At 39.3% G+C, this 13,296-nt stretch overlaps 2 protein-coding genes across 2 annotated transcripts; one reads left to right on the top strand and one right to left on the bottom strand.

Annotated features, from left to right (window-relative positions):
- Nucleotides 1-455: 455 nt before the first annotated feature.
- On the bottom strand, nt 456-8,758 carry LOC124285591 (COMM domain-containing protein 6-like). Its single transcript, XM_046721881.1, is given in 9 exon segments — nt 456-820; nt 1,323-1,403; nt 1,405-1,476; nt 3,060-3,113; nt 3,470-3,581; nt 3,881-3,957; nt 5,676-5,741; nt 7,638-7,696; nt 8,709-8,758. Coding segments are annotated over 9 exon segments (603 nt in total). The 5' UTR covers nt 8,740-8,758; the 3' UTR covers nt 456-769.
- Nucleotides 8,759-10,056: 1,298 nt separating this feature from the next.
- LOC124289911 (ceroid-lipofuscinosis neuronal protein 5 homolog) lies at nt 10,057-13,188 on the top strand. Its single transcript, XM_046726614.1, has 4 exons — nt 10,057-10,137; nt 10,553-10,778; nt 11,549-11,638; nt 13,175-13,188. The coding sequence occupies exons 1-4, from the start codon at nt 10,057-10,059 to the stop codon at nt 13,186-13,188; spliced, it is 411 nt and encodes a 136-aa protein (XP_046582570.1).
- The last annotated feature ends 108 nt before the right edge of the window (nt 13,189-13,296 follow it).

Here is a 13,296-nt window from a genome sequence, read left to right as displayed (position 1 = left end):
TGAGTGTGTTTAGTTTTATGCCGCACTCAGCAATATTCCAGCTATACGGCGGCAGTCTGTAAATAATCGAGTCTGGACCAGACAATCCAGTGATCAACAGCATCAGCATCAATCTACACAATTGGGATACGATGACAGGTGTCAACCAAGTCAACGAGCCTGACCACCTGATCCCGCCAGTCACCTCTTACGACAAGCATGGGTTACTGAAGAACAATTCTAAAAAAACAGATCTTCACTGTTTAACCAAGACAGCCAAATAGTTAATGAATGGGCTGACTGACTGAGTTTAGTTTTACGCCGCTTTTAGCAATATTCCAGCAATATCACGGCGGGGGACACCAGAAAATGGGCTTAACACATTGTGCCCATGTGGGGAATTGAACCCGGGTCTTCGGCGTGACGAGCCAACGCTTTAACCACTAGGCTACCCCACCGCCCCTTAATGAATGAGTATGGTATGAGGCCACTTTTAACAGTATTCCAGCAATGTCATGGCAGGGGACTCCTAAAATGCATATCAACCACTGGACTAATATTAAGGAAAGGAACCTGGACCTTCAGCAAGGCAAGCAAACACTTTAACCACTGTGCTACCCCACTGCCAAGAAAGCCCTGTATTTAATAGTAGTATATAGGAGATGCAGGATCATGTGCCACACAAATAAACACTGGTTGCTATGGTAATGATAGACTTGTGTCAATATAAAATGGAATTAACTGGTATCTTTATCCCTGTCAGTTTGAAAACAGCTGAGGTTAGCATTCGTCAAACTGTCTCCATCAACACTGCCATTTCTTTTAACTGCCGGGAAAAATTCTGAAACAGAATGAAGACAATGCCTAAAGTTGTACACATTTCTGACATATATTTACTGTCACAGAAAGATATAGCTCTGAGGATTTATAGTTCATAAAATTGTTTTTAATTATTTTCAATATTAAGTCATATTATAACAAAACAAGATAAATAATAAACTCCAAAATATAGCATACATTCTAACTACATCTAAGAAGAATAATGCATGAAAACAATCTCAATTGTGTGAGGTGCCAGATAACATGGCTACCACAGCAATGCATTATGGCTGAATTTGCCAAGTTTGCCAAAAATATATTTCACCTTCATGATCAGTGATGTGCGATGTGTATCATTTGTGCATTTCAACATCTATGTTAAACATGCTGAGGGTCAAATTCAGAGATCAACAGCTAGCTGTTTTAAACATGTTTGCTTCAAACACCTATACATGTTATATGAATAAAATTAATTCCCAGCATTTCAAAGAAACTCATTTGTTGTCCAAGATGGCAGCACCTACCCTAAACTGGGTGAGCGTCATCTCCACGGAGTGTTTGGTGATGCTGCCACCTGTCTCAGCGATGGTGAGGAGGAGGGTGATGGTGGGGGGAGTTGAGGCTCTTGCAGTCATCGGAACTAATGGCCACACCCACTCTCCACTGCAGGTCCAGCAGCTGGGGATCAAGGGAGTGAGGGATTGAGTGCTCAAAATGTATGGTTTTCATTTGATTACATGTTCATTCAAGCAATGAATGAATACGCCATTTTCCAGTTTTGTCATTTAGAGTTATCTGCACCTTATGACGTGACCGCGGGCATGACAATCCAGTCTGATAAAGACACAGATAATAAAACTTATCAATTACAAAAAATCGAAGGTAGTTGAATGCGATTGAACAACCCCCAAAAACCCTAGAATCTGCACTTTACTGATAAAGTGTGATCCCACATATACTCTTAAAAAAAAGTAGTGGAACCTGAAGTTTCAATTTGGATAGGAAATTTAAGCATTAACAAACTTTTCAAAGACAAACATCTTAAGAACAAACCGCCATTTCTCTTTTGCACCACCCTTAAACACAACTCATGGGATGAACGCAGTAGCCCCATACACGAGCATGGGGTGTCATTCTTGATTTTGGCGGTTTACAAGAACATGAAGAAGGTCGAAAAATCACTGTAGACCATTAATCTTGACAATCATCTTGCATCACACACTTGTAAGTGTTTGTTTCTAGCCGGGTTATTTGGTTTGAAAATGAAAATCGTACACATGCAAATTTCACATCATAAACCAATCATCTTTCAAGAGCGATTACTGTACAAACAACTATGGTCGTAACGAAGTGCAGGTGGTGATGCACTCTCACAACATTCATTATTATCATATCAACATTGACTGACTCTGAAATATCTCCCAATTTTTCAATTGTAAATTAACAATGAAGTTCCCCTACTTTTTTTGTAAGAGTATATAAGATATGTTACATCACATATATATCGTGAAGCACTGTTGTGTCGAGACTCAACATTCTGCTTGTGTTTATAGCATGACTGTGAATATGCTGACAACGCTGACAGAGAAGGATAAGAACAGAAGATTATCGCCATTCTAATACTATGTGAAAACACACACTGTAATTCAACTGAAGTTACAGAGTGGTAACTGTAAATAGAGATACAGTGGAAACCGCAGAAGTAAAGACCGCTTAACTAAACTGACCTGATTAGTAAACACTATTCTTTGGTCCCGGCAAATTTCTTCATTAATTATCACTATTAGAGTCTGGTTAACTAAACTTGGATAAGTAAACAATACCGCTTAACTAAACGTCTTCTCACGGTCCCTGGAAGTAAATTACTTAACAAAAGAGACCAGATAACTAAATTAGTGATTACCACGTAATCCGACATGAGGGGCACGTGTCAGTCTCCAGTCAAACAAACATCCTACTTACAGCTCACTGGCAGCACGCAGTTGACAATACACCGACAACTGAAGGCCAGCCCTGATAAGTTGTTCATTGTTACATATACATGCATACGGTTGTCATTTGCCAGTTTTTATAAGTTTGGATAAGTAAAATACCTGATAAGTAAACAATTTTGGTGAGTCCCTTGAAATTTTACTTATCAGGTTTCCACTGTAGTAGCATAGGCATCAAATTAACCAACAAAACTCAGCTCAAAACGTTGCCAGAGATCTTCTGTAGATCAGTTTTTATCAGCATGACCAATGATTGTATATGATACTAACCTGTCCCACGTTCAAGCATTGCAGTTGTGATGTTGTTTCCATGAGTTGTCTCCCCTGACAAAGAAATATGAAACGTCAAGCGTGTGTGAGTGAGTGAGTATGTGTTTATGTGGCTTTTAGCAATATTCCAGCAATATTATGGTGGGGGACATCAGGAATGAGCTTCACACTTTGTACCTATGAGAGGAATCGAACCCATATTATCAATAAGACATATTCAAAGCCCACGAGGGCTTGTCACATTTACTCAATTCTGAGTGCAAGGTAACAACAAGTACTTTCTTTGAATGTCTTTCACCAGTGAATGGAACAACTCTCACTCACATAGTGAAGAGATTTAGTTATTCTTTTCAATAAGAGCTGCAGGATCTGTACATGTCAGCTAAATATGATCGTACATTCCCCCTTACCTGCTCCCTCCAGGTGTGCACCAGTGTGTCCAAAACATCCTTTGTGAAAATATCTGATGTGATCAGCTGATTTTGAAATTCCTCGCCATCTAGCTTTAATGCTGCAGCCGATCTGAGAATCAAACCAGATGCAAAATCTAAGATAACATCACAGCCATTAGGAAGGATCATCATCATAATCATCATCGCCATCAACATCATTATCATCATTTTCATCTGATCATCATAATCAATATCATCATCACATCACCAAACCCACATCAACTACATCATCATCGTCATCTTCATCATCATTAAGACATTCTAAAACATCATTATCACCTCCACCCCCACCATCATCATCATTGTCACCATAACAACAACATCCAACATCGTAATCATTACCATCTTACCATTTATCAGGCAACTTACCGAAGTATATAGGTGAGAGCATTCACAACACTATTCATTGAGACCTTGGTTGGACTTGCTGAGGCGGCTTCCAATAGCTGCAAGAATCAAATACATAATGTGCTATGAATGTATGCTAGCTTAACACACAGTGTATTTGTATATGTTATACATCACATCACCATTCTAATAGTGGGAATGGCACACATTGTTTTATTACATGTCATATATATTCATACCAGTCAAAAACAAGAGTTTCATAAGTCAAGAGATATTTATTCTACAGGTTTTCATTACTTATTTTTTAAGGAAAAAGTTTCTTGGCAGAAACAATATTTTTACAAGTGATATTGTCCATAGTCACATTCATATACAAAACTTAAATGTACAAAACAATTTAGTGTTTAGGTGAAACAATTTAGGTTAATGATCAGTCATTTATGACAGGGGGGCAGGGTGGTGTGGGTTTGGTCGGGGCATGGGGCATGTTTGATTCACAAATGTACCTGAAGATGTATAGCCCCTCAATTCATGCTTGTCATAATTTTGTTCGACCCTTCAGATGTCCTTTTCAATTTTTTTCATGACCTTCAGTGAACGAAAAATGTAAAAGCACAACAATATTTTTCAACTTTGGTTGACAAATGATATTTGTTCCTTTCTTCGTACAACAACAACTTTTTTATTAAACTTTATAACTTCTTTATAATCAACAAGGGAGGGGCTATTTATTATTGGGCTTCAGAGGGAATAAGAGGAGGGCCATGGAAAAATATGGGTTTTCAAAGGAGGGTCATACAAAAAAAAATAATTGGACAGGGTCATGAATGAATTGATATTATACAAAAAATTAATTTTGTTTACATTTCTTTTCAATTTAATTTCAAAAGGTTTTTCTTAAATTTTGAAATGTAATGTAATTTTGAAAGCACACTGATACATAGAAATAAATGGTCTGTAAACCTTTCCTTACTTTAGATAAACTATCACTAACCCCCAGGTATTTTGTGATCTACCAATGGATTTAACAACCTATGTTTCACTTGTCCATGAAAATTGTCCTGTTTTGTCATTTGCTTTTCCAAATCATGAGCAACTCTGATGTACACAATGAACCTGCATGACATTGTGAAACTGAAGCTGCAAGATACCATCTATATTAGAACACACACATTGTCAACTGTCAGTGTGATACGTCGTCAATCAGGAATCACAACATGACACAATCTCAGACTCATTGTTGTTTTGTTACCATGGTAACTGTCACTTGCAACATCTGTGTGTTCATTCTACCTATCAGGGAAATAGCCAAATAAGAGTAATGAGTAATGTACTTCAATTCCCAACAAGACAGACAAGCTGGAGACACAAAAATATAACTAGCCAGTCTTGAAAGTTGCATGCTCAGGTTATTAAATGCATGCAAGTAGACAATACATGATCAATTTTCTTAGATTTACGTTTAACAGCTTCATAATCATTAACATATTTCTTGCGATATGTTCACCGGAAGCCCTAAAAAATCATGCTAGTCTGTTAGCCTGAGACTAATAGAGTCATCATCATAATTTTTATCAGACTTTCTAGAGTTCTTTTAGCATTCACAGCTTTATAAACATAAAGATAGCTCTTGCGACATGTTTACCTGAAGCCCTCAAAATTACCGCTAGTGTGTAGACAGACTAGTAGCTGTTGAGAGCTGTAACTCTAAACCAGTCCTCTATGCTACAAACTGAATACATTTTACATTCCATCAGGACTAACCACAAAGTCTGAGCACTTGTGAAACAGCGAGTATTAAAGAGATGGAGGTTACCTGTGTATACTTCTCTGGCTTTACTGGACCAGATTTGTACTGCAGAAACGTTGAAACATCCTGGCACTGAAAACATGCATCAATAGGGAATGAGTTGTACACAATTACCAAGACCTTCTGAAAAAAACCAATTTGACCATAATTGAAGTACTTGAAGGAGAATCTCTTTATTTCTTTGGTATAATAATGATTTATTCTGTTGAAAACATCTTGGAAGTAGTTCTCCCAGATATTTTCAAATACATTGACAGTCATCACTCGGACAGAAATAACTAGCTGGTAGTAACCATTTGTGCAATTGGCAATAAAGTAGTTAAGAAGAGCTGGCAGGGTCCAGTCTAAGTAAACTTAGGCTCAGTATTTTTCCTTACATTGCAATACTGATCAGTATGGCAGTGTAACAAATAATACTGAGCCTAAGTTTACTTAGACTGTTGCAGTGTCAAGCAAATTTCAAACACTGTTTATACCGCCTCCATAGTCTATTAAAGGGAACGTCTGTCCCGAGAACAGGTTGGCTGTCCTTGACCCTGTCTTCTACTTGGCTGTCAGCATTATGGGGACACAACAAAGAATGGTCAGTCTGGAGTCAGTTTAATGACAGGGGTATTCGTGTCAGACTGCATCATAGTATCTCAATGTGTTAGCATTAATAAACTGGCACAGATCTGGAGAAGTACAAGTAGTTTAATAGTTTGTTCGTTTTTTGTTTAACGCTGCACTCAGCAACATTCTAGCTATATGGCGGCCATCTGTAAATAATTGAGTCTGGACCAGAAAATCCGGTGATCAACATCATGAGCATTGATCTTAGGGGTGGGTATTGCAGAGAATTTTCATATTGCGATATATTGCAATGTGGAAGCATATATTGCGATATGTATTGCAATATATTGCAAGGATTATTTTGTTAACAAAAACTACTTATAATCGAGTTAATGCTTGATTATAAAGCAAAAACACAACAAAATCACTATGATTGATTAACCTTTTATAAAAACTTTTAATCATGACAAAATAAAAATGTAAGTAACATTTGGCACTAATGAAACAGGGAAAAGAACAATTAAAAAAAAACCGAAATATCCGAAGATTACGAAGTTTACGAAGTTTTCCAAATGCATGTCAAAGTACCGGTTTTCGATCAGCGAATCGCAATACGTATCGTTTTCAGGTCTGAACCGGTAAATACTGGTTAACCGGTTATATTGTGCAGCCCTAATTGATCTGCACATTTGGGATACGATAAGTAGAGCAATGCTCATGACGCTGATTATTTTAATAGACATTCATGCATTTCATTACAGTAGTGCAATAATTTCAAACACAACATCGGACCACGTTTCACATCAGCTCTAACATATTCATATTCTTGAATACTGACATACTCATTCTCAATGATCCAGAATTAAGGTGCAGAATTAATTTTTCCTATTGTAATTTTTTTAACTGTGAGCAAGGGTCTGGTGTCGACTGATGAACCCAGGAACATAATCAATGCAAACAGGGACCAATAACCACAGGCTACTGGCCTGCCTAAAGGGATGGAACTACATTCCAACACTGCAAGAATGATCCAAAAGATGCTGAAGCTATCATAAAATTGCATGACAATCATTACATTATTGAACCTTTCAAACATCTGTCACTTCACTTCCCCAAATATGGCAATGTTCGTCCTAAGCAGAGACCATATATGGTCTCTGGACTATGACAGCATTTACTCCATCTGACATTATCAGCTAATCTAATTTCAACCAACCCATATTCATTTTCTTTTGCATCAAATGAGACTAACAGTTGATGTCATTTGCATCCACTCTTAATTTTGATTGGTATGAGATGTATTCTGGTAAAATCCTATATAAATACAAGTTTAATTACGATATTGCTTGTTCATCATAGAATGAGGGTGGAGGAGGGTTGCAAACTTGTATTACAGCAGTTCTATTTTTTACTCACAATCTGTGCAAGCATATCTTGAGGAAGCTGACTTGCATCTGTAATAGCTTCTTGGAAACCTGAACAAAAACATCAGTGACATGACAAACTGTAACAAAACAAAGATTCTTTTCAGGAGAAAATCTCTCCACTTTCAACATGATTAACATTGCTAAATTGATTAAACGTAACAGGTAAACACAGTGTTATGTCTGGAACAGTTACTGCAGAAGTTGTAGCTGTAAAAGTCTCGTTGCAATTGAAACACATGAACGTGCGGATGGTTTCAACGGTTTAGGGTCAATTTTGTCATTTCGTAAAGAGGTGAAATGTACCAGGTCATAATGGGATTACACTTTCTTAGAAAAGTACTAATTCTAGTTTTTGGTGGAGTTTCGTCCTGGTCTCATGCCCACATAGTCCAGCATATAACTAAACGACCTTGCACTATATACCAAGGTGTGCTCGCCTAACTAGTTTCAGATACGCATTCGCATTCGTGTGGTCGGCGACAGTTGAATGATGTAACATAAACATGGTATATTCATAGGCGGATCCAGAGGGGGGTGCAAGTGTGCACCCCTCCTTTTCTCAATAGTGTGCACCCCCCCTTTCTCCAAAAGCTGTATCCGCCCCTGGTATATTAGTAATATACCATGTTTATGTTACATCATTCAACTGTCGCCGACCACACGGTAGTTGAATGATGTAACATGAACATGGTATATTAGTAATATGACATGTTTATGTTACATCATTCAACTGTCGCCGACCACACGAATGCGTATCTGAAACTATTTCTGCAAACTGTAATGTTTTATGGCGCCTGTGTCACAGCTAGCATCATACCACTCCAACGCTGGAGGATACACTGGCCATGAAAAATATTTACAATTTTGATGTAAGTTTATAAGAATAACAGCTACGAATTCCGGACGAGCGATTGCGATTATATATTAAGATTTATTGCTACCCTCCAAATAACATTCCAGGAACTCATTGAACAACTTGAAAGTATTTTAAAAAATACTCCATCGTATATTAAAGCAACTGCGTTTGTATTTCTACTTGGAAATGGTTTGATGGTTTCACCTTGCGGCAAGCTTTGCAATATAGCCGCCATGTTGTTTAGTCACGTGACACCGGTTGCAAAATCACGTGACTTATGTCACATGATTCCTAACGAAACCTCTGCTAGTGAATACGTTTGCTTTTATCAGGAATGGGCGCGCTTAGTTTAATACGACACACAAATAAGATCGTTATATCCGAACGAGCGCGGACATGATGATCATTCAAACTCCAAGTGAAGTAGAAAGCTATGGAGAATCTTCATGACCCCCCCCCCCTCTAAACTTTATGTACAAAGTAACACACACCCCATCATGCCATGTACAAAATAAATGACCCCCACCCACCCCTTCCCATAATTTTTAAGCCCATTTGTTTAATATCATTATGTACAAAATTGAGAAAAATGGCTGACCTTCCCTCCCCCTCCCCACCCAAACCCCCGAAAATTGATGACTCCCCTACCTGCCCAGAACAAAATGGATAACCCCCTTTAAAATCATCACCATTCCCTCTTTCTTGTCCCTTCCCCCCTTAAAATGTAACATATGTTACATTTGACCACTTCCTAAATATGATCAGTAACCAATTAATAACCCCTTTTCACTTGCATGTTAACATACTTAATTAAATCACTGCAGGTATTCGCAAAATTAATTTGAGATGACATTTCCAAATTTGAAAGAGTTTCCAGGAGGTCCATCAACTGAATCATATTTAATGTTTTCACAATGTGACAATTCCACACACACAACACTGGATTGTGAAAACGAAAACATGTCCTCAATGATATTTGGTATCCTCACAATCATCTGTCTGTCACAAGTATATTCCCAACAACGCAAGTGGCCAGTTGAGCATCGGTAAGTGAAATTTTAGCCGTTCTGTTGTATATTTGTGGTGTAACGAAAACACTTAGCAATTATCCAGCTTATCGTCATCGGCCAGGACGGCGCCCTTCTATCCAAAATGTAAAATTTAGGTATAGAAATGTTTCCTTAACAAGTAAAACATGTTTTGGACAGGAGTGTCCCTAATATACAATGATTCAGTAATGAAGGTTCGAATTACATCGCCGCCGTGATATTGCGGGAATATTGAAAAAAGCGGCGGAAAACTAAACTTACTCATTCGAATTACATCTATTTCCCTAATATGACCCCATGTTTGTCTGCACAACATCAGGATTATATTCGTGATTTCTCTGAATGAAATAGGCCTACTGTTGAAAGAGCACCCACTCACTCACTCACTCACTCACTCACTCACTCACTCACTCACTCTGTGTTGCAGGCGAGTGTCTCACCGGCCACCGTTAGATCCGAGATGTGAGAAGCCCAACCCACCATTCTGTGCAAATGGTATCAGTATGCCGAGGTTCTCCGATAATGACCGAGTGGAACTGTTCCATATGTATTCCGATCTGACGCCAAGCCTACATTTGCCTGATGTAAGAATACCAGTGTTAAATTTGGGTTAGATTAAACACTAGGGAAACGGCTGATATTTGATTAGGTAGTGAGCATGCTTAGACCTTGACGCTTCAAAAGTATGGGACAAGGAAAGTGTTTAGGATCTACATACATTTTGAGGATTAACAAATAGTGTGGGTTTTTTAATGTGTCCCATCTTTGGACTGGTAAATGTGTCGGATTCGGCTGTATCCCTAAAGGGGATCCGCGTTCAATTCCCCATACATAAACCCATTTTAGTGCCCCCAATATAATATTAAATAATCATTTTAAACCCCACTGCGACATTGCTGGTGGGTGGGCGTTCTATCCATGTTATCAAAAGCAAAACTGAAGATATGTTAAACTGTTCCGCTTGAATAAATGAAAAATTGCATATTTTGTCTTTGGCAGTTTCCGAAGCACGTGGCCGTAGGTTTCCGTAACGTCAACACCAACACCAACTACACCGTTGACTGGTACGGTTTGTACCTCATCAGTCAATGTTCATTCGCGAGAGTGCTCGAAGACGACAGTCTTCTCTGGTGCAATCAAGGCGGCTTCTGCGTCACTGATGCAATAAGCGACAAGTTCCTGCCCGAGAACAACGGACAGATGTCTCTCATAGCAAACATGACAGGTAGGAACAGATAGTAGTGACAGATGTCTCTCATAGTAAACATGACAGGTAGGAACAGATAGAAGTGACAGATGTCTCTCATAGCAAACATGACAGGTAGGAACAGATAGTAGTGACAGATGTCTCTCATAGCGAAACAAGACAGGTAGGAACAGATAGAAGTGACAGATGTCTGTCATGGCAAACATGACAGGTAGGGATAGATAGAAGTGACATATGTCTCTCATAGTAAACGTGACAGGTAGGAACAGATAGAAGTGACATACGTCTCTCATAGCAAACATGACAGGTAGGAACAGATAGCAGTGACAGATGTCTCTCATAGCAAGCATGACAGGTAGGGCTAGATAGAAGTGACAGATGTCTCTCATAACAAACAGGACAGGTAGGGCTAGATAGAAGTGACAGATGTCTCTCATAACAAACAGGACAGGTAAGAACAGATAGAAGTGACAGATGTCTCTCATAGCAAACATGCCCACAAGGGTACAATGAGTGAAGCCCATTTCTGGTGTCCGCCGCCGTGATATTGCTGGAATATTGCTAAAACCGGCGTAAAACCAAACTCAGTCAGTCAGTCACAGCAAACATGACTGGTAGGAACAGATACGCAATTGGAATACGATGACATGTGCCAACCAAGTCAGCGAGCCTGACCACACGTTAGTCGCTTCTAACGACAAGCATGGGTTGCTGAAAACAACTCAAATCCGGATCTTCACTGATCGTTATCCTGGAAAATTACTGTCAAATGTTATTGGTCGTTTCAGGGAACCAGTTTAACAAGTATGCTGGCTGGTTACAGCATGAAAATGATACAAACATTGACTGTGGAGGCAGCACTATCCTTGACACTTCAGGTAAGGATCTTCTCGAAAATCAGGCATGGGTGGCTTTCGGTAGAATCTTTGTATGCTCATTCATAATATATACACAAAGAATTTAATTAAGCACCCCCTGTCTGATAATTGCTCGTTTTGAAAAACACCGATTTTCATACAAAATCATGTCTGTACAAGTATGACCCTGGAATGTTTAATGTTGCTCATTTTGCTTGTCTTACACGATTTAAGGTCAATACCGAGTGTAATCTCCATGTGACTATATGACTCTCCTCCTCATACCCCGCCTTCTGTTCCTCCGAAAGGGCAGTATACGCCATTCCTCGTGTAAAGCAGCTTCCAGTTGGGCCAGGTTCGGTACAGAAGGATCCCTTTGTTGTCATGTCCCATATATGTTCCAAAGGGTTAAGATCTGGGCTCATTCAATCGTGCGCTATATCAGTGGTGCTTAAATAAGTTCTTTGGGTATAGATCTAATACACGGTGATTACTCCTGTTAATACACTAAAGTGATGTCAAGTCTCGTACAAAGTTTCTTTGGTATGTCCTCAATCAGCAATATTCCGGGGCGGTGGGTTAGCCTAGTGGTTGAAGCGTTCGCTCATCACGCCGAAGACCCGGGTTCGGATATTCCAGCTGTGTGTTTGCTGTAAATTATGGAGTGGACCAGACCTTCAATTTCTGACAATAGCATCGATCTATGCAATTAATACATATCATGCCAGACATCAAGTGAATCACTGATCCTGCTGGAGGCTAGTTTGTTTCCCAGACACTAGAGAATGTATTAAACAGGAGTCATACTCAAGTCTAGCATGATTTGGCAAGTATAGATTGCCTCCTTAGATTAGGGATTGTTCGGGGCTCCATTTGGCTTTGTTTTCTAGATGTTTATATTTCATAATAAGATAACGTTATTTCTGGGACAAAATGTCAGACATCATTGTACTATTTAAAGGTTCAACATTCTGGTTTCGTTCCAACGACTGTGGTAGTTTCATAAACAGAACCTACCACGCAATGGCGGATATAGGAGTGACATTCGTGAAGGGCGCCAAGGCAAACTACACAATGATGGCCAGCCGAGGACCAGAACCGACGTTTCTCGGAAACTCTTCGGTAATCTTCGGCTCGGGGCGGGATGAATCGTTGGCCAAGAACATCACTGACTACTACCGCCTATTTAACAACACATTTGGTGGATTCAATTCGGCGACAAATATGCTAATTGCGCAGACTTATGCCGAAACTCACGGAGGTTTATACATTCATATCAACTCCGAATATTGGTTTGCACCTCTTGTTAAACCGTTTTTTAGCATTATACAACTAGCTCTCTATTTCCCATAAAGCGACCGCTTGGGTGGTCGAGTGGATATTATGTTATAATTTCATCTCAATGTACTCGTCTGAGACAACGTAACTGTTAATTCACTACAGAATCGTTTTGGGTGATATGATGTAATATCAAAGAGTTGATCATTATTCGGACCTGTAACATGTTTTTGTTATCTCATCATCTGTTATGTTCGTATGTGCTTTCTTTGGTTCAAGGGGCGGTGGGGTAGCCTAGTGGTTAAAGCGTTGGCTCGTCACGCCGAAGACCCGGGTTCGAATCCCTACATGGGTACCATGTGTGAAGCCCATTTCTGGTGTCCCCCGCCGTGATGTTGCTG

Source organism: Haliotis rubra, unplaced genomic scaffold (genome assembly GCF_003918875.1).
Source record: "Haliotis rubra isolate DU_JTF1 unplaced genomic scaffold, ASM391887v1 Scf1, whole genome shotgun sequence".
NCBI classification, from domain to species: Eukaryota; Metazoa; Mollusca; class Gastropoda; order Lepetellida; family Haliotidae; genus Haliotis; species Haliotis rubra.
This window is presented reverse-complemented; position numbering and strand designations above follow the sequence as displayed.